The sequence below is a fragment of the Peromyscus maniculatus genome, chromosome 11 (genome assembly GCF_049852395.1).
Source record: "Peromyscus maniculatus bairdii isolate BWxNUB_F1_BW_parent chromosome 11, HU_Pman_BW_mat_3.1, whole genome shotgun sequence".
In the NCBI taxonomy this organism is placed as follows: domain Eukaryota; kingdom Metazoa; phylum Chordata; class Mammalia; order Rodentia; family Cricetidae; genus Peromyscus; species Peromyscus maniculatus.
In genome coordinates this window covers 16,457,723-16,485,606 of record NC_134862.1, presented here as the reverse complement: position 1 = coordinate 16,485,606, position 27,884 = coordinate 16,457,723, and the positions used below count along the sequence as shown (strand labels likewise).

The following is a 27,884-nucleotide window of genomic DNA, read 5'->3' as shown; positions in this document are numbered from 1 at the left end:
GGCCCCATTTCACGCATGAAGGGAGAATACCATATTGTAGCATTTCTCACTTAGAGAAAAGAACTCAGATTGTGTGGGCATTGCCCTTACCATGGCTTTCCTGGCACCTGATATAAATGCTTTTAGTTTTAGATAAGAGCTCAGACATATGTATTACCCAGCAAAGCAATCTTTTTATATTACCCACTGTTTTTAACACACACCCACACATGGGGTGGGCTATATCAAGAGTCTGTTTGTGGAGGTTATCCAACATAATGTTTTCTCATCCTCTGTGTTTGTGGTTCCCCATGTTCAAGCTGAGAAGCTGAGAATCTTGACCAGAGAGCGAGACACATGCTTTTCTTAGTGGAAAATGTGTTAGGAGAAAAAGAACCAGCTATGGAGGGGAAAACTGTGTTTTCTAATGTATTTGGCTGCAGGAAACTGAATATAACACTGTTTTGTGTGTGATCCACCCAGTGGAAAAAGCAAATGGTTTGCATTTTCAAAGGGAATAGAAAGAAATCTCCTTAGGATACAATCGCAGAGACCAGGGCCATATCCCCTACTTCCATAATTGATATTGCACCCTCCATGTTATGTTCATTTCTGTATGTTTGGGACTGGGACTGGGTGATATTCAAGAGCCTCCTCCAGTTGTATTGCTGTGTGAGGGCAGTCCACGGGGAATGGGACTTGTGATATCCAAAATTTCATAGCTGAATAAAAATCGGTGTCTGTCAGTCTCAATAAAGGTTTATGAACATTGTGTTTGTGTGTGTGTGTGTTATGTGCATGTATGTGTACATACACATGCCTGTGCACAAGTGTGGAGGCAGGACGAGGGTGTCAGGCCTCATCCTCTATCATTCTCCTCCTTATTCTCTTGAGGCAGCTTCCTGTCTTGAACATGGAGCTTGTGGTAATTATGTTGTTTTGGTGATTTTCCGTAACTAGGCTGGCAGCCAGCAAGCACCAGGAACCTCCCAGCTCTACCTCCCACAGCACGAGGGTTCCAGGGGTCAGGTGTCACCACCCATAGCTTGTTATATGGGTGCTGGCATCTGGACTCAAGATGCATGCTTGTGAAGCATGTACTCTTAGCTACATGTCTCCAACCATAAAACAATGTTTCAAAGGCTGATTTTAAACAACTCAAACCTACCAGTTTGTGAGCACAATTTCAAAGGGCCTGTAAGAGTCCTCGGAGGAGCTGCTTAAGATTTTGGAAAATGTGTGCCTTTTTTCTTAACCTTCCCATATCTGACTTCCCCCAACATGACCAGCACTAAGACATTTAAATATGTAAGAGGCACAGTGAGGAACAAGGAAATAAAATCCTGGATGTGTAGGTGGGCCCCATTTCACTGTGAAGGAAGAAAACCACACTGAAGGCAAGGTTAGAGGTCCCAGTGTCTGAGGTCCCAGAAGAGACACTCAGCGTTCCTTGGGGAAGTGCTGGGAAACCACAGCAGAGCATCCCCACCCCTGCTGTCCCTAGCAGGCGAGTTCTTACCAGCTGGCTAACAATTCACATGGATTAACACATGGAAAATAGAACAGACAGGTTGTCAGTGGAGGTTGGATGGGTGCTGTTGCCCTTCTGTGGGACTCTCATGCCAGGGCACCCACCTATCTGGCTTACATCCTGAAGAGATGTACTGTCCCACCTGCCAAGTAGGTGGTATGCCTTGGAACTGAGCTGGAGGATGTGAACATGGGCTGGAGTACAGCTGACTGACAGGAATGGGGTTGACCCTGAGCCAAGTTTTCCGGCACTTGCTATACATGTCGCCTCTGTTCCCAGGAGGAGCCACTCCCACACTGGGTAGCCAGTACCCAGGACTGGTTGGACTGATTTGGGTTAGGAACCCTAGAGGGTTAAGGGAACAACAGAGTTAGGGTTGCAGTACCCTGTCTGGAACCCCATTCTCCCCCTGGGGTGGTTCTGATTGTGGCTGATGCCTGGTTACAAACTGATTTTTAACCCAAGCATTGTGATTATTTTTTTAAAAGTCAAACCAGTTTTGGCAGGAGTTAGAATAAATCCTGGAGCCTGGGCTCCTCTGTCTTTGGCCCTCTACAGCCTTCTCTCTTGAGGGGAAACTAGATGGGCAGAGAAGGTTCTCAGCTGCCTCCAAGCACAGGCTTGGGAGCCTGCTGAAGGTCAGGCCCCCCTGAGTCTGCTTCCCCAAGCAGTGAGGCTTTTCTCTCCTTGGCTGACCTCTGACCTCTGGCCTCTAGCCTCTTTATTTTACACATTTATTGTTGCTCCTTGTTTACATAGACATGCACTTTTATGGCATTTATCTTTATTATAAAAAAGAAAAGAAAACACAAAACTCAGGAAACATCTGTCTTTGTAACCCTTCTTCCCCATCACAGATGTCAAGCAAATGTAAATTAGATCAGTAAGAGATCAAACAAAGCTTTAGCCACAGTTTTCCATTTTGTTAGAGAAAGTAACTGCAAATCAACAGAAACATACCATTTGCCCACTAAACAAAACACATTCCTCATTATACAATTAACCAAACCACAATAGTATGTAATATAATTACTCAAGACTACAATTATACAGAAGTAATGATGCAGGGTAGATAGCAATGACTTCCATGTAATCAAAAATAATGAGAGCTTCCTTGATTGTATATTAAGGTATCAAAGAGATCCCAATAGACAAATGTCCCTGTATTGAGCTGCAGTACATAAAATACTGCACCAGCTGATGGATTTGGAAGCTTCTCCCTGGCCGGGAATATAGACTTGGGGTGGTAGCCATTCCCTGTAATAGCTTTGATTTGGAGATTTATAAATTAGCACATTTTAATGAAGCACACATTTTATTACCCACTTTCACAGCTGGTCAAATGGAAAAAAAAGGCACAAAAATCGAGAAGTCAGTGTGGATAAAAAAAAAAAAAAAAGAAGTCAGTGTGGTGTATTAGTGATCCCATGTGAAATGGTATTTATTATCAGAATGGAGTGTTATGTTCCATCTAGTTACAGCAGTCATTTCCAGCATTAGCGGAGACCATGTTCTGTATGGCTGATTTCCCATGTTTCCCAGGAAAGGCACGTGATACTTCTCATCATTTCTCCCCTGGACTGGGATACTCACCTCCCAAACTCCCTTAATTCTGCCCTACATTTTCCAAACTCATGTTTCTATCCACCAAATCTGATGGTGTTCTTTCTTAGTTCTTACACAGAACGTAGAATCAAATTCTGTAAACACAAAGCCCTCTTTGTGAAGATTGCAGGTTCACATCCCCAGCTGTATGCAAGCCATGTGCCTTCCCTGCATGACCTATGAGCTGAACTGTAGCAACTGAACCTAAGATATGGTAAACTGCAAGACAAGCCATCAGTTACTTGCTATGCAGGAAATAAGTGTTGCCAAGGAAATTATCATATGCTATTAGTTATAAAATGTACCCCAGTGCTAGAGATTTTAAGTGCAAAATCAAAAGCATTCTGAACTGATGACACTTGTGAGCCATGTTGTTTCCTTGCAGTTCTGTGGTGCTGTCTCCTCCCAGCTTCCAGCTACCCTCACCTTTGTCAAGCGTGGTTTCTCCTTATCCTTTAAGATGTAATGCCATCACCTTCCCAACCTCCTCAGTCTCTGTCCTTAGTCTCACAGTGGTACCAACTTACGGGTCTCATGTGTCCTTACTGGTACCACATGGTTCACAAAGAGGTATATTTGAGATTATGGCAACAACTAATTAATGTAACCAAGGACTTCTAATACAAGGATATATGTAAACACTTAACAAATCATTTACCCACTGGCTCATTGATATCTTCAAGGGGTAAGCAGAATCAGAAAAATGGAGCAAGTAGGTGAACAAGGAATATGGCCAAATCCTGCTTAAATTCACTGTCCATTCTCTTGGTTTTCTGACTTTAAATCTAGAAATTTCCAACATAAGAGGAGCCAAATCCCAAGAGAGACACACCTGGATACTGAGTGTCATGCTAGATTTCTGCAATGCAGAATGTAAGAACTGATTCTCGGTAGCTTACTATCTGGTCTCTTTGGAACTAAAGAAACAGTGGGTGGAGTTGGTGGCAGCTAGGACCAGCCATCCCCAACTGAGGAACTGGGGTCATCCATGTTGAACACAGCCAAACCCTTAGTGGAGAATTCCTGAAGCTTTGTGCTGTTATAAGAAGGATACCCACAGCAGGCAAAGAAGGAAATGGTTTGGGGGAGAAGTACTTCCTCCCTCCTTTATGCTTTACTCTTAACTTGAAAGTAATCAAATGTTGTTTATGCATAAAATTTTAATCCTTTCACAAATTTGTATTTTGTTTTAATTTGCATATCCCATTTACTTCAAGTCAACATGAAGAGAGACTCAACTAATTTAAACCGTTTTTCTCTGGGCCTGAAATCCTTTCAAAAATATTTTCCATTGGGTGACTCAATTATGTCTAATGTGTCTAATGTGAGCGGATTAGAATTTTGCTTTAAGAAACTCATATAAAGAACAGTGAGAACGGGAAGGGGTGGGGAAACAGAGGAGACGAGACAATAATTACCTGTCTTTGATGCTACACAGATCAATGTGTAAATCACTAAAATTCCCCAGGGAACCTTGCTGAACTGAAATGAGGTCCTTGGGCTGGTTATCAATAAAGATGAGCCTCATGCAGCCTTGGAAAGCCTTAATGGGATTTAAGCATTGGGAATCGGTGAGATTGTCGGGGCACCCTGTGGGACAGAGAAAAAAGATGAAGAACACTGAAATGATCTGTCATTGCTTTGGCAGCCTATTGATGGAAGACCTTGAGGTCTAATTATTCGGGCACTTTTTTATTCACAGCAGGACACACTTCTGTTGTAAATCCTAGCTCAGGAGAAGGGGCAGAAATGATGTAAAATGGGTATATTCTGTCACTAGAAAGGAAAAAAAACTACCATAAGGAATATCATTGGTGTAACTTTTACCTTAACTCCCATCATGTGTTTGTGTGTGTGTTGTGTGTGTGTGTGTGTGTGTGTGTGTGTGTGTGTGTGTGTGTGTATGTGTGTTTGCCTGCAGATTCAGTGCTTTATGTGGGCACATGTAGAAGCCAGAAGTTGATATCAGTATGTCTTTTTCTACCACTTTCCATTTTATTCTTTGAGATAAGGTGTCTTTGTGAACCAATGTACATAGATGGACTGGACATGAGCTCCAGGGATCTGCATTCACTCTTTACTTTTTATGACATTGTCCCTTCACCCAAACAGAAGCTTGATGGTTGGGGTAGACTGGATTATCAGAGAGCCTCAGGAGCCTGTTTATCTCAGCACTGGAATTCAAGGTGTTTCATGACATGCCCAGTATTTTATAGATACTGAGAATCCAAACTCAGAATCTCATGCTTGCATAGCAAGCATTTTACCAAGTGAGTCTCTCTCTCTCTCTCTCTCTCTCTCTCTCTCTCTCTCTCTCTCTCTCTCTCTCTCTCTCTCTCTCTCTCACACACACACACACACACACACACACACACACACACACACAATTTTTTTCCTGCTGGAAACCTATTCATCTTTCTTTTGAATGACATCCTTTGCATATTGCTCACATACTTTAAGTGCTTGGAAATGTTGGCTCTGTCTCAAAACACACATCTAAATTCACAATGCAATTCTGAATTACACTTTCTTTATAAGGAAATCATGCTCTGCTAAGGATGGCAGCAGAGCAATAGTCTGGTTAATTGTGGAACATTAACAGGCTTAGTTCACGAGAAAGGTACTCTCAGAAGCCAAGCAGGATTTTTGACATGCTGTGCAAAGCAAATCCAGATATTAAGAGAACTGCGGGCTTAAGTGCACATGGTTATAGGCTGTAATAGCACATGCGAAAGGTTAACACCACACCTCTTAAAGAGTGTTCTTTTAGAGATAAAAATGCTTTGCCCCTGTTTAGCATCACCTGCAGCCAGGACAGCCTACTCCTCATTAAGACAGGTGAAGACCAAGCAGGTAGATGAGTGCATGTGCTCTTACAAACTCCATCTTGGTGGTTTTAATAGGTTCAGAGCATATGGGAATGCAAGCTTGAAAACACAGCAATAAGTTATAAATAATAGGGAATTATTTCAGCCATCTCTAATAGACAGTCACTGCGGGGCTGAAGCCCAGCAGCTGGTTAACAGCTCACAGGCACACTATAAAATGAAGAGATGCTACAACTTCTAATTGAAGCTGTAGAGAGAATTTATGGAAGTTGACTATTATTGCTGAAGCTCGTTTTTCACCTTCCTTAAGTTTACAGTCTGTGTGTGAGGGTTTGTTTAAACACTGTTCAAATTTTAGATAAATCTTCACATTCTAAGTCTAGCACCCCTGGAAACACACCCAGAATTTAGCAATATTCTAGCTCGAGGAGGAGAGCCATTTTACTTCTGTGATATTTCAGATGATTATTATAACATGATTATTCAAAGCCATTTTGCCTGCAAATAAATTCCTGACCAACAGTCTTTCCTCATTGTTAAAATATAGTATGTGATATAGAATGCACATCTTGGAGTTGAGGCCATTGCTCTGCATTTGTTCTCATTCATTTGCTTTCACTAGGGGGCTGCAGTGAACACAGATTTGAATCTTCTCCATATATATGCTGTCTCTACAGCTGTCTACAGATTATTATGATTTTATTAACCTTTGAGTGATACTGTATATGAGTATGGGTGCACAAATGCAACAGCCCATGCATGTATATCACAGGACAACTACAGGAGTTGGTGCTTTCTACCTTGTCTGAGAATAGGTCTTCTATTTGCTACTGTGTACACAGGTTCACTTGCATAACTTGCCTGAAGATTAGACATGTGCTACAGAGGCTGGCTTTCTGAGGGCTCTAGGCATCCAAATACAGGTCCTTATGCTTACCAGCAAGTGTTTTATGACTAAGCTATCTCTCCAACCTACAGATTTTTGGTATTTAACAAACAGCAGCCTTATTATCTATCAAGTGGAAATATTATCACCTAAAAGTATATGGTACTTTGTGGATGTAGTGGTGATTTGTAGGTAAAGGACAGTGACACTTCCTCATGCTAAAATCCAACCTCACTGATCTTGTTCCACATTGCTTCCTTCCAAGGAGACCCTTCATATGATTTCTGTACCAGTGTAAATATCCTTCAGTGTTTCAAACCTTCCATATATTTCTTGGGAAGAAAAGGATGATTTGTAGATTTTGGAGCTAAGAGACAATAGGGTTTGGGGTGTAGCTCAATGTAGAGTGTATGATTAGTTTGTGGAAGACTCCGGGTAACTACTGTGTATGTTTTATTGCTATTATTATTTTTATTATTATGCATGAGCAAAAGAGGCTGCAGGCAAGCATGTGCAGCCATTCATGTGTGGAATTCAGAAGAGAGATTTATGGAGCCCACTCTACGGGTTCTAAGGATAGAACGCAAGTCCTCAGGAATGAGCAACAAGCACCTTTTCCCAGGAAAGTATCTTGCCATCTCTTCAGTGAATGCTATTTTTCAATGCTTGTCTTCAGTTACCTCATGGGAAGGAACTGTCAGCTCTAGGGCAGGGTCATTTCTTGTTCACATTGACAAGATCTGAACCAGTTTGTGCCACTCTCTACACTGTGTAGGGGAGGGTATGGGGGAGAATTGGGGTTGGTTGTGTATGCGATGCTTTGTGTGGGGAGTGTGCATAAGGTTTGGGTGTGCATGTGGTGCTCTGTGTGTAGTGTGCATGGGATTTGGGTGTGCATGTGGTGCTGGATGTGGAGAGTATGAATGGGGTTTGGATGTGCAAATGGTGCTGGCTCTGGAGAGTGTACATGGGGTTTGGGTGTGCATGCAGTGCTGGGTGTGGAGAGTGTGCATGGGGTTTGGATGTGTATGTGGTGATGGATGTGGAGAGTATGCGTGGGATTTGTGTGTGCATGTGGTGCTGGCTCTGGAGAGTGTACATGGGATTTGGGTGTGCATATAGTGCTGGGTGTGGAGTGTGTGCATATGGTTTGGGTGTACATGTGGAGCTATGCATGGAGCCCAGTGCCTTTTACCTGCTGATCAAGCCCTTCACCACTAAGCTTCACTAAGCCTGGAATCTGCTCTTGCTTTTACCTCCCAGCAAGTCTAAAATTGTTGTCTATGTTATAGAAAAGTGACTCTAAAGACTGTATCTTAAGAGCTTGAGGTCAGAGAGCCATGAGGACTAAGTTTCCTTTAGATGTGGCTTCTGTAAGACAGACCATGACTACAGAAATAGGCACTATCTCTTTTAATAAAAGATACAGTTAAAATACTAAACAATTCATGGCATGTATTGTATAAGAGAAGAATAAATAAAAATTGAAAAAATACTCAACGTGGGTGTGTTTTTAAAAATGGTAAAATGCTGCAAAAGCTTTGTCCACCCCGTTTGATTTTGTTTGTGTCACTAGAAGTGTTGCAGGGCTCAGGAAACACTAGAACGAGCCGCCATTCAGAAAGAGCAATGGCTCTGCCTGTGGAGCCCCAGCTCCTGTCCCCTTTGCTCTGCCTCCCTCCATGGTGTGGGTGTCTCCAAGACATGGGACAGCAGAGATGAGGCTCACAAGTAAGGTGAGAGTGGACCGACCAGGATGGCTGAGCAGGGTGGTGGTGCCTCCCACTTGAGTTTCCCCTCTTGCAGGTACTTGTTGACACTCAGCTCCTTTTCTCTAAGTTTTCAGCTGAGTTTTTTCCTTTCCAGCATGACCAAGGAGCTTGGCCTGGCTATAAGAATCTCCTTCAATAAGTTATGTAACCCAGCTCTTATGGACCCAGGTCCTTCTGTCCTCAACACTGTCCTAGATAGCTTACATTTGCACAGTAGTCTGAGGTAATGGCTTCTCACTGTTTGGAGCTTGTATGTAAGCATGTATGCATGCAGGGATATGAGGAAGATTGTGTATTTGAGAAAGAACATGGTGGAATAATTCCCCTGTCATTTTATTTGAAGTCTCGAAGGTTAGAGAATTTACCTCCAAAGTAGTAACTATTTCCAGAGTAAATTTGCAGCTGGGAGGTGTCTGCAGCTGGAGAAGCAACATCATTATCCAGTGTGAGGGTGACACGGTTTCTCCTGGCATTGATGCTGACAGAGTGCCACAGGCCGTCATTCAAGTCACTGCCTGCAAAAGAAACAGGAAGGGCTGGTTCATGAGGGTCAGCTCTCTCCTTGGCCTTACGGCGTAGTCTCATTTCCTGAGCCATTTCTGACAGTTTTGGCTACGAAACAAAGGGGACAAACCCAAATGTGTGGGGCATCTGTGCCAAATAAAGGCATGCTATATATTAATTAGGATGGTGATGAGTGACTGCGGAGGTAAAAGCTGAAGAAAGAAAATAAAAACTCTTAAAACCCCTCAAAATGATACCAGCAATTATATCCCCAGATAAAATTGATTTTTGGTTTTAACTGATGGTTCCAAAAATCAATATCAAGACCTAGCATATCCTATGAAAGCTCTCTACCCCTGGGCTTCACTGGCTCTGGTAAATTATTTAATTATACAGGGTTGATGAGGGACTGCCATTCTGTATGCTGTGAAAATGTGTTGCTCTGAGTGGTTGATAAATAAAGCTGTTTGGCCAATGGTGATGCAGAATAGTGTTAGGCAGGACGTTCTAAAGAGAGAGAGAGGAAGGAAGAAGACAGAGCAGGGGAGACACTGCCAGCCGCTGCCAGAAGAAGGAAGACGTAAAGGTACAGGTAACCCACGAGTCACATGGCAAAGTATAGATTTATAAAAAGGGGTTAATTTAAGATATAAGAACTAGATAACAAGAAGCCTGATGTGGCCATAGTTTAAAAATAATATTAGCCTGTGTGTGTTTATTTGGGTCCGAGTGGCTGTAGGACCGGTGGGTTGGAGAAATTTGTCCTGACTGCAGACCAGACGAGACACAGAAAAACTTTCAGCTACACAGGGTAATTGTCTTAGTTTCTTTTCCTGTTTCTGTGATAAAATACCCTGACAAAATTAACTCAAAGCATTTATTTCAATTCACAGTTAAAGGATACAGTCCATGGTGGCAGCCAGGTCAAGCAGCAGAAGTAGCTGGTTACATCACACCCAAAATTAGGAAACAGAGAAGGATGGGATAAATGCATGCTGCTGCTCAGCTTGCCTTCTCCACTGTACACAGTCTAGGATCCGATGCCCAGCCCAGAGAATGGTCCTGCCTACCATTAAGATGGGTCTTCCTGCATCAACTACTTCCAGGGAGTCCCTCACACATATTCTCAATCTAACCTTAATTTCTGTAATCCATCTTGAGTGTGTCTGAAGGCTTGCTCCTAGATGAATCTAGATCCCATGAAGGTGGCAATTAACATTAATCATCACCACTATACAAGGGCAGTTTCATTTAAGAGCATAATATGCTTTGATCATATCCTCTTCAGTATCCTAGCAGCCTTCCCCATGCCCCACACTGTCTCATTCTCCAAACATGTTTGATTCTACTTTCATGTCAGATTACTGAAGTGGACAAGGTCAGTCCCATTGTAAGGTAGAGAGAGTTTCCCACTGAAGTCAGGATCAGATTAATTGAACACCAACTGTAGAAATTTTAATATATTTAGTTGACTGTATGTGTGCATGTGAGGGTGCGTGTATGTGCGCACACATAGAAGTCAAAGGACAGTTTGTGTGAATTGAATCTTTCCTTCCACTACTTGGATCCCAGGAATAGAACTCAAATGCTCAGGCTCAGCATCAAGCACCTTTACTGGCTGAACTGTCTCTCTGGACTCCAACAGTTTTTTCTAAGTTCATCATAAAATATTGTCCAAGTCACCTGCATTCCCTGATCTCTGGCTCATCACCTGCACATATGATCATACCGGTTTGGCATCACTGTTACAGGGATCAAACATAATCAGGGGACAATTCCCAGAGCATTTGGCGGGCCAAGAGTTTGCTTATTAAAAGTAACTTGTCCTGATCCTTTGCCCCAGATCTCTTTCGGCTGCACTGTGACACTGACCTACCTTCCTGAGGAAGCTGCATTAGGAATTAATCATGAAGGGCCGGTTATTTCCTTTCAAAATTTTTCTATCTATGGAGACTGTTGCTCGATTATGGCCCATTGAACATGGAGGGAAACGGCTCTATTGACTGCTCAGGCATCAATAACAGAACTGATACATGCTCATTGTTCAAACCATCTTCATTGTGCCTGGCTGTACACCAAGCTGCTTTCCTTCTGATTGCCTCAGTTTTCCCATCTGCAAAAGGGGAGCACTGACTGTACTTAAAGATGGCTCTAGGGATTGAAACTACTACTATAGCTGTATGCTCAAGTGTCTGGGCACCATATGAGCCAGCACTGATGGACAAAACCATGAGTCCAAAACACCCCTGGGGTGGGAAAGTACAAATGTTAACATCAAATGTCTTTGTATTTTGGAATGAGCCACAGGGGCAATTGTTGGAAGGATTAAAACACTATCCTTTGACTTCAGGCCAATGAGGAAGACAATGAAATTAATAACCCAGCCAATGGACACCTAGATTGACTCTGGGCATAGCATGGCTGTTTGCACTCTTGAATTCACAGGAGCTATGGATTGCCTGCATAAGACCTACACAAGGTTTGACCCACAAACACCCTGTCAGGCAGCGTGAAGAGCTTGTGAAAATTCGACCCACAATGATTTCTACCCAGTTAATGGTTGCTGGATAAGAGGGCCCTTCCTTCAGAAGTGTAGCCACTATTAAGGTACCTCAGTACCTGTAATTCCCCACCCATGCTCCTCTAAACAACACTAGTGAACCTCATTGGTTATTAAAAGCAAAGCCATGAAAGTAGAAAGGGGACCAATTTGGAAGGGGAGGGGACCAAAACTAGTGGGGGGCCAGGAAAGAAAGTGAGAGTGTAATGGGGTGAATATGGTCAAAATATATTATACACGTGTGTGAAATGTTATTAATGATGCCAGTTACACAGTTAATATATGCTAATAAAAATCAAAGACAAAGTCAACTCAACCACAAACAGTTGCACACTTGAAGCTCTAGGGGAGACAGAGATGGGAGGCAAGGGAGAAGGAGGCATTGCTAACTCCCTACATGAAGTCTAAGAATGCTTCATGGAGTAGGTGAGAGACAGAGTTCAGTCCAGTGAGCAAATATTGTAGGAGACAGAGATGGGAGGCAGGGGAGAAAGAGGAATTACTAACTCTCTATGCAAAGTCTTAGAATGTTTCATGGAGTAGGGAAAAGACAGCATTCAGTCCAGTGAGCAAATATTGTAGGAGACAGAGGGCTGCCCAGATAACAAAGAAATAGATAATGGAAAATAGAAAAAGACAAATGAAAGAGATGGACAAGGGATGCCAGTCAAAGCAGGTGGAGAGAAATCAGTCCCCAAGGCCTCAGGTTCCAGGCTAAGAGGGTTCAGCAAGAGCCTTTGAAGCAGGGTTCTGAAGAATATCTTATGCAAATCAACTTCCTCAGAATGTCCACGAAGGGAATTTGGGCATTTGTACTAAAACAAACAAACAAACAACAAAACCCCATGATTTGGATGGAGCTGAGGAGTCAGTTCAGTGGGCAGAATCCCTACAGTTCATGCCCAACTATCCCTAAAACCCACCTAGAAGCTAAAGGCAGTGACACAAGCATTTATAATCTCAGGGTGCCTGTGAGGGGTAGAAGGTGGAGACAGGAGAACTTGTAAAAGCTTGGGTGCCAGCTAACCTTGCTGACACACTGAGTCTCAATCCCTTTCTCATGACAAGGAAGAAGGGTAAAACCAATACCCAGAGGTTGTCCTCTGACTCTCCATGCATAATCTGGTGCCCCAATATCCCTGACAGGTGCTTCATGACCTCACACAGGAACAAATGGACTTACCTCTCCCTGCCTCCCTTCCTCCCCACCCCTACCACACACATATTACACACACACACACACACACACACACACACACACACACACACACACGTTTATTCAAGACAGGATTTCTCTGTGTAGTTTTGGTGCCTGTCCTGGATCGCGCTATGTAGACCAGGCTGGCCTTGAGCTCACAGAGATCTGCCTGGCTCTACCTCCCGAGTGCTGGGATTAAAGGCATGCACTACCACCATCTGGCATATATATATATATATATATATATATATATATATATATATATATATATATATATATGATTCTAATGAATAAACGAAGATGCAAATCACTGCTGCAGAACACAGGGACCAATGAGGGATCTTCAATTTAGGAATACTCATGCTAGAGGAGCATTTTCTCAAAGGACAATATGAGCCTAGAAACAGTGCTTTTCAGTCCTTTCCACAGGTGAAGATCACCCCAAGGGACAAAGTGACAGGGTCACAGGCAAAGTGCCAGCAGAAAAAGCAGAGCCAAGGGTGAACCAGGAACTGAACCTCCAGCTGTTTCTAGAGGAACACTAGATAGGACTTGGCAGAGGCCCCTGGAGCCTTCCCTGGGAAGCCCTGTGGGAAGAAGTCAGACAGAGGCCTACTTGGCTCTGAGTCTTCAGGGCAGAGTCAGATGCTCTGAGCCTCTGAGTGGAGAATCTGCAAAGGGCAGCCTCAGTACCTAGCCTGGAGCCCAGCTGTGCTCCCACCAGGGCAGCTGTGCCCAATCTGCTCAGAGGAGCCCAGATGGCAGGGACCCACCATTTTGACAGCCAGTTCCCTCCACATCTGCTTCCTGTGGAGGGAAGACCCAGAGGCTTCTCCACCTGGTGGCCCTACCTTCTCTCACAGGCAGCTGTCAGAGACAAGCTAGGATTTGGGTCTTGGCCATGGGGACTGTGTTAATGAGATAAAGCTTCTGTCAGGTGATTCCTATGGATTAACATTTGATATTTTGCAAGAGCAGTTGAGGTGCAAGCCAAAAGTAGGTCTGTTTTGCTTTCATTTGCACACTAATTTAAATATATCTTCATGAACACATGAGGTTGTATTTGAAGGCAAACTATGAACTGGGCTGGAAGAGGGTGTATGATTCGCCATGCAGGGTCTGGTTAGTACCGTGGACTCAAGCATTTGCCACGCATAGGCCAGAGTGGAGAAGGCTGTACACAGAGGCCACTGAGGTTCTCTCTAAGCACAGGTCTACCATCTAGCCTCATCCCAGGTGTACAGCACCAGAGGAGATGGATAAGATATAGTTTTAGGAGCCAGAGCCTTCCTTTATCTTCTCATACATGAGTTCTGGTCTCCGATCCTTTCCAATATTATTATCCATATCTTCCTGTGTCTAATTGTGTGTGTGAATGTTTGTGTGTATGTGCATGTGTATGTGAAGGGCAGAGTTTGAGATCAGGGGCCTTCCTCAAACACTCTCTGAAAAAAAATTTTGAGGCAAAATTTTCATTTAACATGTAGTATGATATTTGGGCTGATGGATTGTCATTGCACTCCAGGGATCCTCCTATCTTTACTTCTCTGACAATGCAGTCGGGTACCATTGAACCCAGCTTTTTATGTGGATGCTGGGAATCTGAACTCAGAATCTCCTGCTTTTGCAGAAGCACTAATGAATGCATCTCTCCAGACCTTGACTTTCTTGATTTTTTTTTAAGTGTTAGTTATTCATTGCGTGTATTTATATGATGTGTACATAGGGGTACACATGTGCCACAGTATGCCTGTGGCAAAGTCTGAGAGAACTTTGTGGACTCAGTTCTTCCCCTTTCTGTGGAGTTTGAATTCAGGTCATGGGATTTGTGCAAGTGCTCTGACTCCCTTTGTGATATGACAGTTTCCTATGCAATTCCCCGATTCGTGCATTCTGAGCCATGGGAAAACCCCAGCTCTTTAGAGAAATAGTAAAACAGCAATTTTAATAGAATAAGGATCACCAGGGGAAGTTTTGGAAGTATAAATTCTGGGCTTCATGAGATATTAATTAAGCCAGAATTCTGCATCATGTCAGACATTGAAAGGCTCAAGGACTCCCAGGGACTGGGCTGTGCAGCCAGATAGAGGGCTTCTTCATTGTGCAGTTCAGAAAAAGGAAGAAGGTAGGAAAGGAAAACCAGCCAGTGTCAGGGGAACATGGACTAGGTTCCAAGGGAAATGAGGTGGCACACCCTCCTCTTTTTACCCAGATGCATGTTCTGCTTCAGTCTGTACATGGACTAAAAATAACATCTCTAAATAGTCTCCAAAGTTTGATTGTTAAGAAAACCATATCAGGGCCAGCAAGATCACTCTGCAAGTGTGATTCTGCGAGCTGTCCTCTGACCTTCCTCTGTACGTCATAGCATATGTATGTATGTGTACACACAGAGAGATGCAGATAAACAAATGCCATTTAGAAATGTGTTTTAAAAGACAAAACTGGGGACAAGGATATAGTTCAGCATCTAGGGAAGTTGCCCAGGGTGTAAAAGTCATAGATTAAATCTCTACAGCATGCAAACAAGAAACCAAACAAAAAGACGAGTTAATTATTCATAAATTAGAGAGAGCCATCTCTGTCAGGTTGCCTCCTCTCCAACTTCCTGAGATAAACAGCTCGGAGTGAAGAGGCAGCTTCCAAGGAGAACAGAAAAGCACCACCGCTGGGCTCAGAGCATCTTAGCAGGACACCCCTCGGGCCACTTCAGGGATTCAGATCCTCAGTTGTGACAAGGTACCTGAATGGTGGCAAGGGTCTCAGATTTTAAAGTGATGGCCAAAAAATAACAACTTACTGCAAAAATCAGGGTTTAGATCACTGTCTTTTAAAGCACAGTGTCTTGATGCTGAGTGCTTGATCCAAAGGACACTGGATTGTCTCAGAACTGGTTTGCTTTGATCCCCCTTCATCCACCCTATTTGTGTGTGTGTGTGTGTGTGTGTGTGTGTGTGTGTGTGTGTGTGTGTGTGTATGTGTGTGTGTGTGTGTGACAGGAGTCAAGTCATAGAATCATAAATTTCTCTTTTCTAAGTAATGTTATAGAAATTTGAACCACTCTCCAAAAATAGCAAATCATAATACCTATCCTGAAAACTCTCCTCTTCCCTTGACAGCCCGCATTCCAAATGAATCCTGTCCACACTGAGGAAGAAGAGAAGCTGCACAGAGGGACACTGAGTAGACAGGTCTTCCTGGACCTCCTCCCTCAGTCTATTATCACACTGTGAATTTCAAGTTTGGTTGGCACTGTGATTGAATCTGGAATTCCTCAAGAGACTTGTATCCCTATGGGTCTATGAGGGCAATTCCAGTGAAGACTCACTGAGAGGTGAAGATCTTCCCATGGTGAATGGTATTTTTTCAGTGGCAGCCCAGAAATAGAGAGATCCCAGGGAAAAGTGGTACTGCTTTGCCTGTCCAACTCCACAGCCTGCCGTTGAATGTGTCTACACAGTTGCTTCAACTACTGCTGCTGCTACCACCCTTTGCTGGCAAATGAACCTAATTCATTTAACCTTCCAATAAAGACCAATGAATTCTCCAGGAATTCTCTGGGTCTTTATTGTCAGTCTGGAACCGCTGATATATGAGCCTTATGGACTGAGCAGATACTGTGTTCTCAGTCTTTCTTATATGAAAACCATTGTTGCACTACCCATCCAATACTTTGTAAGCCAATATAATGGATGCTCATTTGCAGTATATATTCTGTTGGTTATACTCATCCAAAGAACCTTGGCTGGTACACTTATATCACACATTTTTAAGACACTGCCAATCCCTCATGAAATCTAAACATAAAGACAGTTTTCATTGGCCCTGTGTGCCTCTATTTGCTTAAAACTTGATCCAGTTCACTAAACAAATTTCTTTTGTATATCTTTTTTTTTAGAGGTGGGTTAGTCATGACCCTCATGACTGATAATTGATGGGAATGGGCTACTTGCTTCTGCCCCTACTGAGTGTTCAAAGGCCTAGAGTAGTGGTTCTTAACCTGTGGGTCTCAACCCCTTTGGAGGTCAAACAACCCTTTACAAGGGTCATGTATCAAGTATCCTGTTTATCAGATATTTACATTATGATTGATAAGAGTAATAAATTACAGTTATGAGGTAGCAATGAAAATAATTTTATGGTTGTGGGTTAACCCTAACATTAGGAACTATATTAAAGAGTCAAAGCATTAGGAAGTTTTAGAAGCCCTGATCTAGAGGGAAACACAATATTATGTCTTGATTTGAAACACAAATTTGTGCATTATTTCTGAAAGGTGATACATCCACAATATTAAACAATTTACAAATGTAGTATTTCATTTTCCATGGATGCTGTTTAAAGAATGAATCCTAAAATAATGAGGCCTGCAGCCAAGATGTAAGATGTTGATACTTCATAAGGCCATTGTTTTCTATTGTAAAAGTTCAAAATGATTAATATTTTCAATAACAATAAATTAGTTGAATTGAACATGGTAGATTCATGTTAGGAGTTATGCTTTTGGGGGCAAAATGTACCAAGAATTGCTGCTAGTGTCCCAGAGAGTGAAATGCCAAGGGTTTCTCAAGATGTACTGAGGTGATGCCTGGAGAGTTGGCTCAGCAGGTAAGAGCACTTACTACTCTCACAGAGCACTGGAGTGCAGTTCCCAGCACCCACTTTAGGAGGCTTATAAGTGCCTGAAATTCTACCTCTAAGGGATCTGATGCCCTCTTCTGGCCCATGTGGGTATGCATACTCACATGCCCCAACAGTACTCTAACACACACACACACACACACACACACACACACACACACACACACACACAAATAAAATAAATATTCAAAAATATCAAAACCAGCCGGGCGGTGGTGGCGCACGCCTTTAATCCCAGCACTCGGGAGGCAGAGCCAGGTGGATCTCTGTGAGTTCGAGGCCAGCCTGGGCTACCAAGTGAGTTCCAGGAAAGGCGCAAAGCTACACAGAGAAACCCTGTCTCGAAAAACAAAAAAAAAAAAAAAAAAAAAAATATCAAAACCAACACATATGGAATGGTAAAATTACAGATTATTTTGCGTTTTCTCCTATAAAGAATTGGAACTTTTAGTTTCTAAATATAAAACAGAATGTCTTTTAAAATGACAGACAATGAAGGAAATAAAAAACATTCAATTGAAACAAAAGATAATTTCTGGACTTTCATTCATCTTCTCTGTTTCTTTCATGCTCTAAAAATTCAGTTCAGCATTAATTAATATATAAGTGGGCTTCAGACATAGAGACAGACAGAGAACATGAGCGGACAGACAGACAGAGAGCATGAGACTCTCTCTATTTTCCCAGGAACCAAATCAAAGCTTGAGTTTTCTACATGAAGAAGAGTGAGAGAGGCAAGAGGAGAGAGGAGAGGGAGGGAGGGAAGGCGAGAGAGCATGTGTGTGTGTGTGTGTGAGAGAGAGAGAGAGAGAGAGAGAGAGAGAGTGTTTCTAACCTTGCAAGTGAACTTTTGAGACAAGGATTATAAAAACAGCTAAGAGCATGCGCTGTCAGTCCTGGGAGACAGCATTACACGTGGAGACTTTGTAATGTTCACAACAGTCATTTCCTGTTCTCCTGTCAGAGACACTGACACCGAATCCAGAGGCTCTACCCAGTGCTGTGATGCTGTGAGACTCAGAGCCAGCAGTTGGGCGTGAGTCGGGGTCTTGGACACAGCACTCCCTCTACCATCGTCCACCACTGCTGCTGAGGTTGCCTGTGCACTGTTTGTCTATTTGTGCTTTTTTTTTTTTGAGGATGGGTCTTATACATAATCATCCTGTCTCACCTCTAAAGTGCCAGTCACAGGCAAATGCCACTGTGCCTAGTCAGCTTTGTTTTCATTTTGTAACTGCTTTATTGAAATATAATTCATACATTGTGTGACTTATCTGCTTCAAGTTCACAGCTCAACAGAATTTCGCATGTTCAGATTTCTGAAAACACTAAAACAATCAATTTTAAAGTATTTTCCCATTCTGCACACACATTTTATTTTATATGTATGTATTTTATAAGTTTACCTACCTATTACCTAGTTTCCTCCTGCCCCCACTTCTAGGCCTGGTCCTTGATCTTACACCTGCTTCTAGGAATTTGCTCTTTTTTGACCTGTCACAAGTGTAACATATAACATATTCCACTTCAATACTTAAAGATTGTAAGGCTGCTGGGTGGCGGTGACGCATGCCTTTAATCCCAGCATTCAGGAGGCAGAGCCAGGGGAATCTCTGTGAGTTTGAGGACAGCCTGGGATACAGAGCGAGATCCAGAACAGGCACCAAAACTATACAGGGAAACCCCGTCTTGAAAAATCAAAAAAAAAAAAAAAGAATGTAAGGCTAACCCATTTAGAAAGCATACATATTTGTGGCTTCATTTTATTCCATTATGTGGATATTCCATAGTGTGCTTGCTCGCTCATTAATCCTTCATATTTGTGTTACTTTCAGTATGAATTAGTGTGAAATAATTATGCTATGCATATTTGAGAATAGACATTATCATGATTCTTTGTTCTCTATTCTCTTATGTGTACATTGGAGGTGACATTTCTGGGTTACATGATAATTCCACATGACTCCCTTTGGCGAACCACAGCAAAATTTATTAAGTAGGCTTACTGGTTTATACTTCTGCTCAACCACTTGAACTTAAGATACTGATTTCATAGTTTGGACATGTGTGTGTTCTGTGTGTATGTGTGGGAGAAATAGGCACATGTATGTGCATGCATGTGGAGGACAGAGGTCAATCCCAAATGTCTTCCTCAGCCATTATACACCTTGATTTTTTAATTATCTTTTATTTTATATGTATGAACATTTTGCCTACATGCATGCCTGGTACCCACAGAAGAGGCCATCAGATCCTCTGGAACTGGAGTTGCAGGTGGCTGTGAGCCACCATGAGGGCTCTGAGACTTGAAACTGGGTCTCTGCAGAAGTAGTTAGTAGCTTTTTAACTGCTGAGCCTCCATATCTCCAGCCCTTCTACCTTGGGTCTTGGCATAAGGTATCTCAATGGCCTTAGACTCTCTAAGCCAGCTGGGCTGGCTGGCCATCAAGCTGTCCTGGACCTTGCTTTGTAGACCATGCTGGCCTTAAACTCAGAGATCTGCCTGCCTTTGTCTCCTCGGTGCAGGGAAGAAAGGCATGTGCCACCACCACCTAGCTATACCTACTTTTTAAGGGTGCTCCATATGCTTTACTGGATGGAGCATTTCTCCAGTCATCATGATGCTGTGAAGAAGGAAAAGCAGTCATTTGTGCTTAGGGTAGGAATGCCTTAGCATATCAGGACCAGCTGTGGCTAGAAAAGGTTATCAGTCACACACAGAGGCAGAAGGAACACAAGCCCAGGCTGGATAGATAGTGAGCCCTCCATTGTCAACCCTGATGAACCTGCAGCAGGTTTTTTCCCTACCCATTTCCTTCTACTTAAAACCCTGACATTTATCATTTCCAGGAACTTAGACATATTTTTAAATCTTTCTAAACCTGTTTCTTCCTCTGTAAAATATATACAATAGACTGGCATGACTTGGAAGTTTAGGTTTCCTAGTCCTCAGAAAACCTAATTCAGCTGTCTTTCCAGAATGTTATATCATCTACTCTTGCATAACAGTTCAAAGATATTTTCAATTTTTGTGAGAACCAAGAAGGGGATATAGAGAGAAATAAATGAATAAGACAATCTTGAAATGCCAATTGAGTGGTAAAAGAACGTATTATAACTACTGGGACTATTATACTCTACTGCCTGAACCACCCTTTTCTTGGACACCATTGTCTATCCATCATCAAATGCGAATAGCTCTTCCTTGTATATAGTAGACTGGATTACCACATTAGTTAATGTGGCATTCTTTTCCTCCACATTTTTGTATGCATGTGTTTTTCTGTATCTGTGCACATGTGTGAGGGTGTGCATACAAATGTACATGTTTATGTGGAAGCAAGAAGTCAGGGTCAGTATCATATACTTTCTCATCCACTTTTCACCTTAATCTTTGAAACAGGTTCTCTTACTGAACCTATGTATAGCTCCCTGGTTGATGCTACAAGAAAGATTGTCAGTTTTTTGGGGGGATCCTTGCCTCTGCCCCTCTGCCCCTCTGCCCCTCTGCCCCTCTGCCCCTCTGCCCCTCTGCCCCTCTGCCCCTCTGCCTCCTTGGTACTATGAAACAGATGTGATGGTTCACCTGATATCTACACCTTGGTATTAGGGATCAAAGTCAGGACTTCAAGCTTGTAATATATGCTCTGTACCTGCTAAGCCCTTCCTCCCATCCTTCTGATGCTTTTATTCTTATCTCCACTGCTGGGTTCCCTGACTGTCACTCTCTGTCCTACTTTCTGCCTCCTTCTGGTATAGGCCACCCAGGTATATAAAAAACAGAGGTTCTATTTATTTATATATTTTTATTTTGTGTGGGGCTGTGGATCAAAGCTGGGACCTTGTAACTACCAAGAAAGTTCAATCTGGTACCATTAAGCTGTATCCCTGCCCTTGGTTTTTAGACAAAGTGGTACTGCTGCCCAGGTCAGCTTCAAACTCATGATTTTCCTATGTCTGCCTCTTAGTGCTGAGATTACAGACATCTGCCATCATACCTAGCCAAGGAGGAAGCTTGTTATGACATCAATGCACATGCCCCTAAGGTGCATTGTGGAGGCAGAGAATGAAACCTCTTACTTGTCTTACAACTTCTCATAATGTGGAGTGTCTCTTCCCAGTTATGTGTACTGAATCTTGAACTCTGTGCTCAATCAGACAGCTTGTTGTGGAGTAATGGTGCTTGGCTCTGTGTTTATTGGTCCTCATTAACAGGATTTTCTTATCAATGTGACTAACTTTAATAAATCAAATATGTACAAGTAATCACAGCTGCTGAAAGTTCAATAGTATAACAACTGTATCAACCTGCACAAGACCTGTGCAAGACTGAGACCATCAACACTCCATCATTGAGCAAGGAGGGCCTTCTAGGCAGTTATCAATGCAGCGGAGGGGAGGAGACTATATTTTCAGCAGTATAGTCACTGGTAAGTTTCTCATGCTCCTGTGAATTACCTGTCATACAAGTTTCTGTAAGCAATCCTCCTTAAAGTTATTGGTCCACATAAAAAGAAGACATGAGTGTATAGAGGAGCATTTGGAAGAGGAACTGGTCCAGTGGGAGTGGGAGGAACAAATTAGGACAATGGGGAAGACATGCTAAAAATACCTACATGCACGTATGAAAATGTAGTAATGGAGCCCTCATCACAGGCTAATGAACAATTAAAGAAAATCATACACACAAAGAAACCAGACAACAGGTTTCTCTTAAATACACTGGTCCTCAGCAATTCCTTATAAATGTTTGTAACATCCACTGTCTGATCCATTCATTTGGGTCATGTTATTTACGGCCTTCTGTTCTTAATTAACAATTTGTCTGTGTAAGCCTTCTGTCCCCAGTGCAATGAAAAGGGGTCAGAGTGTGGGTCATGTTCCTGCGTCTCCCTGGGCACTGCCACGGCCACGGCCTGCCCTCTCCAAATGCTCCTTGATTGATGGGACATCCAAGCAGCTGAAACTCCACTGCCAAATGTCAGCAGCAGGTTCTCTCACTGCATTGTCCATAAATGACAGGCTCAAGCTTTCTTAATTGTGCAAGCCTGGCTCATAATTCAAGGCACGATGGATGTGGAAGCCTTTGGTCAGTGTATGAGAGGGTAACCATCTGGTGTTGTCATCATCAGTATCTGACACAAAAACTGAGGTTGAATGTGACACTGCTGGTCTTCTAGTACAGACCTGAATTGTACAGTTTTAATTACTGCATGCTAAAGTTATGTTCAAGCCTGAGACCATTCCCATCCCCCAAGATACCCTTCATCCCTAACCAGTCCTGCTTCCTCTGTACTGGTCCTGTTCAGAAATTTGCTCTCCAGGTGTCCTGAGTTCTCAGGGACTCTTAAATGGCTGTTTTCATCCCAAGTCTCTTTTCTGACTGGAGAACCCTTCTCCTCATTATTTGCCTGGTCAGATTCTATTCATTATAGAGAAGAAATAGAAAGATTTCCTTCCTTCTCTCATCATGTGTCTTTCTGTGTCTTCCCTGTAGCCTTTGCCTCTATACCTCACCATCAAATGATACAGAGGATCTGCTGGGGAATGCAGCTTCCATCCAGCCTCCATATAGACACCTGTGCAGAATACAGGCTTCTAGAGCTTAAATTAAAGAGAAGCAAACTGAATTATACAAAGGAATTACCAAAGTAGAAATTCAGAAACTGGAAGGGAAGTGATGACATGTGTGGCCACTAGATTATTCTACTTTAGTAATAATGATAATAATCCACTTCCCTAAGATCCATGCTGGAGTAAACATGGAGAAACAGAAGTGAACTAAAAAACTCAACTTTGTTATTTCCAATTCTCAAGCCTGAGATAGCTACAGAAATGCCAGAGACCACTAGGCTGGTATTTCCAGCTTGAGCTTGATGACTTGTACCTAAGTAGCTTTAACTGTCAACTTGACACAGTCCAGAATCATCTGAAAACAGGTCTCGGTTGAAGGATTGCTGTGAACAGGTTGGCTTATATGAATGTTTGTGGGAGTGTCTTGTTTGTTGATTGACACATCCAGTCTATTGTAGGAGGTTCCGTTCCCTGGACATATGTCTTTAGCATGATCCAGACAGTGAGCTGGTAAGTGGGATCCTTCCATAATTACTCCTTCAGGTTCCTGTTTGAGTTCTTGAGTTGATTTCCCTCAAAGACAGACTATATGATTTATAAGCTAAAATGAACCCTTTCCGCTCCTACATTGCTTTTGGCTAGAGTGTTTTCTCACAGCAATAGATTTAAAACTATACATCTCCAAAGCCCAATAACCACTTTTCTCAATTTCTCAATGTGGAATGTCTCTTCACAGTTCTGTCTACTGAATCTTGAACTTTGTGCTTGTTCAGAGAGCTTGCTGTGACAGTCATGGCACTTGGCTCTGTGTTTATTTGCCCTCATTAATGGAATTTTCTTATCAACATGATTTTAGCTAAAACACTCAGCCATTAATAATAATTTAATTGAAGCTGAGGATGAGGTTCCTAGACTCATCATGCTTACTTGATATGCAGATGGAGGCGAGATACAATGGCTTACATAAAAGGGGGCAGTATTAGGGGAGCCACTGTTAATTGCAAGGCTGTAGACTCAAACCATCTGGCCACTAGTATTAACCAGGGAGAACACTTCCATCCTGTACCACAGCCAACTCTCATCTCTTAGCTTCAGTGGCTTGTAATTCATTGATGTTTCCACTGAGTACATCTCCTTAGGTTTGACATACTCTACGGCATACAATTGCTCTAATACAAATGTTTATTAAATCCCTACTAGCTCTTTTCCCTTTTAAAATTCAACCTCATTCATTTATTGTGTGGTGACTGTGGATTAAAATATTGGATGTCATGAGCCAAATAGATTTTCCATCATTTAAACTATCTCAGGCATTTTCTAATAATACCATAATGCTAACTAACAAAAGATTAACAGAATCATATTTAAATACTTGTCTCCTAATTGTCAGTAGATGACCAAAAGGTATAGATGTGTCTTCTCGGGTACATACAACACCTCTGTTGCAAAACCATGTTACGAAATTTGCAAAGTCTCATTTTCTTATTCTATTTGTTACAGTAAAATGTTGAATTTGAGAGACATGGAATCTTAGCTCTTAGAGGTTCTGGTATCTCTCAGTAACATTCTCAGTGGGGCCAGACCTTCAACGCAGCTCTCCAGAGCTGATAGTTAAAATTCAAAATTTGAAGAACCTACTTTAAATCACACTAGACTATTGAGTGTGCTTGACTGTGTGACCATGCCTATTTTGGCAGAGGACTTTTAGAACCTGGAGCATATTCTAACTGTGCTTAATGCAGAAGAGCTGAAGGAGCTGATACCATATCCTGTAGGCAGAAAATAAGACTGAGCTATAATCAGGGGTTTTGAAGATGAGACAACTGTGCTTAGAGGTGAGGGTTTTCATATTATTTTAAGGGATTTGGCACTGGCTACTCATCATCAGGTCATCTTGGCCCATCTTCTACCAACAACTCTTGATTTGCTGACCATCTTAAAAATATTAAGGGATGGGGTTGACTTAAGTTGTCTCTTTGAGGGCCTGTATACAGGGTTAGCCAAAGTGGTCATGGTTCTAAAATATTCTTTCCCTTTGGTGACAAAGGACAAAGATGTTTACAGGACTGGACTTCCTTGGCTCTGAAGGCAAACAAAGCCTTGTTCAACAGTGCCCTGGCCAAAAGGCTTGAGCTCTTGCTCTTGGCTGTGACTCTGTCTTCAGTGGGGAGAGAAAAAGCAGTACTATAAAACATTATTTTGAGGGCTGAGATTTTTGTACTTCCTTTGTGTCCTATTGTTGGCACCTTGAGTTTTCTCATAAGAAAAGTAAAAATCCCATGAAGTGCTCATGTCTTTGAAGGGAATCACAGCCTTGCTATTTTTCCTTTTCTATTATTTAATGTTTTATATGACATTCAAAGCTGTTCCCCCAAGTCTTGTTTATAAAATGAACCCAGGGCTTTCTCTTACTTTTATGAAACATCCTGTTCTTTTAGTACTCAGATATACTCGGACAATACCAGCTTCTATTATAAGCATCTCTTTGAGAGCTTTTAAAATAGCCTTAAAATATGGTATGGGTCTGAACATAGGGCCAAATAGGTGCCATGCATGGATGAGGTCCTGATTTCAGGTGCCCAGTGGTCTCATAAATCCAGATGAGGCAGCACTATCAGGATTCCCAGTACTCCAATAACAAATTTGGGGGAGGAGAAAATTTCTGGAAGCTCATGGGCCAGCTAGCCTTGTATACGCAATAGAGCATAACAAGATCCTGTCTCAAACAAGGTGAAAGTGAGGACTGAAACACAACATAGTCCCCTGATTTCCACACATACACTGTGGTACACACATTCCTGCAGTCCACACATGAACACACAAGGAACAGAATCACAGAATCACACTCACAAAAGATTAAAATGATAGATTGTAAACTTAGCATGGCAATTCATCCATGTAACTCTAGTACTCAGAATTAGGCAAGAAGATTTAGAATTGAAGAATAGCTGGGCTATATAGCAAGGTCCCATTTGGAAAACAGAAAGAAAGAAAGAAAGAAAGAAAGAAAGAAAGAAAGAAAGAAAGAAAGAAAGAAAGAGAGAGAGAGAGAGAGAAAGAAAGAAAGAAAGAAAGAAAGAAAGAAAGAAAGAAAGAAAGAAAAGAGAGAGGGGGAGGGAGAGAGAGAAGGAGGGAGGGGAGGGAAGGGAAGGGGAGGGGGAGAAGAATGGAAGGGAAGAAGGGAAGGGAAGAATGGAAGGGAAGGGAAGGGAAGGGAAGGGAAGGGAAGGGAAGGGAAGGGAGAGAGAAAAGAGGGCAGAGGAGGGAAGAAATAAGGAATAGGAGGAAAGGGGAGAAAGGGGAGAGAGGGAGAAGATAGAAGAGAGAAAGAAAGGGGAGAGAAGTGGAGGCTAGAGAAGAGAAGGAAAGAGGAAGAAAGAAAGAAGAGAAAGCAAAGGCAATGCTATATGTTCCTAGGAGAACATGTGCTGAGACTTCAGGTTCACATGGCCTTGTGTCTCCACAGTGCATGGCAGTGTGTGGGGAGCAGTAAGTAGAAGACAGTGAGTCAGGAACACAACAAGTAAGGAGCCCAAGTGCCTTTTTCTCATAGGAGCTTTGCCTAAATAGACTTTCCAGTCCTGAGTGGACTCAGCCAGGCTCCTGCTAGACTGTGATGCTATGAGTGTGTTCTCTGTGCCTATGTTGTTTCTGGGTCTCAGAATGTGGACAGAGGTACAAAGTCCTGACATGGTAAGAGCTCTGTGGTAGGGGTTCAAAGTCTCTGGAAGAGGGTTTCTCCTCATAGATGATAATTCCACTGTAGAATCATTGGAAATAAAAAGTATCTAAGATGGCATATTGATTTGTGGGGAAAGTACCTGCTACTGACACATGAAGACTTGAATGTAGAACGCCAAAACACATTTAAAATCCAGTATTTTCAGGGAAATCATCAAAAATGACATATTGCAATCTAAATGAAAGGTCTTGGTGAATGCCACTTTGGTTCCTTGAGCTCACTATCTAATTCATAAATATTTCTTCAAGATGTGCAAGTACTATAATTACCCTAACATGAAGTTTGATGAGATTTGTTCATTATGGATCTCAGTGATAAGGTCTATTGTGATCACCAGGGCCTGCACAATACTCACTGGATCTAACATCAACTCCTTGACAGAGAAATGGGGTCCTGAATCTCTCTTAATACTCACACATATGGCTCTTTCAAGAAAAGAGACAAAGGAAAAAAATACAAGGCAGGCAGTATACTCTTTCCCAAATTCCATCTCCCTACACAATATATTTCAGATTCTTCCTATGAGGAGATTGTATTTACTTGACAAGCCTTTCTCTCACTTTCAGGGCAAAAGACCCCAAATATCTTGGAACTGCAGTGCCCTTGTAGGAAAAAAATGTAAGTAGAAAGGTAGTAGATAGCTATGTGCTGTCCTTCCCACAAGAATCAATTTCCCTCTGAGACAGAGATACAAGAAACCCTGACCTAGTCACAGGTAGCTCTGGATACCCTGAGCTATTAATAAATAGTGTCACATTCTGCTTTTCAAGGCACATCATGTGTCAAGGGGAGACTTACTGGTTCTTAAAGCTTTCTGAAATGAAGGCTCATTAGATAAGAAGTCTGAGCATCATGAGGACCTAATGTGAAACTTCCTGTACATCAAAAGCCTCTGTAATCCCAACTCTATGAAAGGTGGAGACAGGAGGATCCTGGGCCTTGGTAGCTGGCAGCTTAATTCCAGGTTTCGTGAGAGATTCTGTCTTAAAGGAATAAAGCAGAGTGACAAAGTAAATGCCCTGTATCCCACTCTAACTTCTGTATATGTGTAAAGGCACATGTAA

At 42.3% G+C, this 27,884-nt stretch overlaps 1 protein-coding gene across 1 annotated transcript in view; it reads right to left on the bottom strand.

Moving 5' to 3' along the window:
* The window catches only part of LOC102912016 (contactin-associated protein like 5-1), a 922,425-nt gene that overhangs the window by 396,062 nt on the left and 498,479 nt on the right, over positions 1 to 27,884 (bottom strand). The window contains exons 9-10 of the mRNA XM_076547187.1: positions 8,967 to 9,116; positions 4,534 to 4,705 (exon numbers count right to left, since the gene is read on the bottom strand). Of these exons, the coding sequence (XP_076403302.1) occupies positions 4,534 to 4,705; positions 8,967 to 9,116 (322 nt within the window). The remainder of the gene's footprint in view (positions 1 to 4,533; positions 4,706 to 8,966; positions 9,117 to 27,884) is intronic.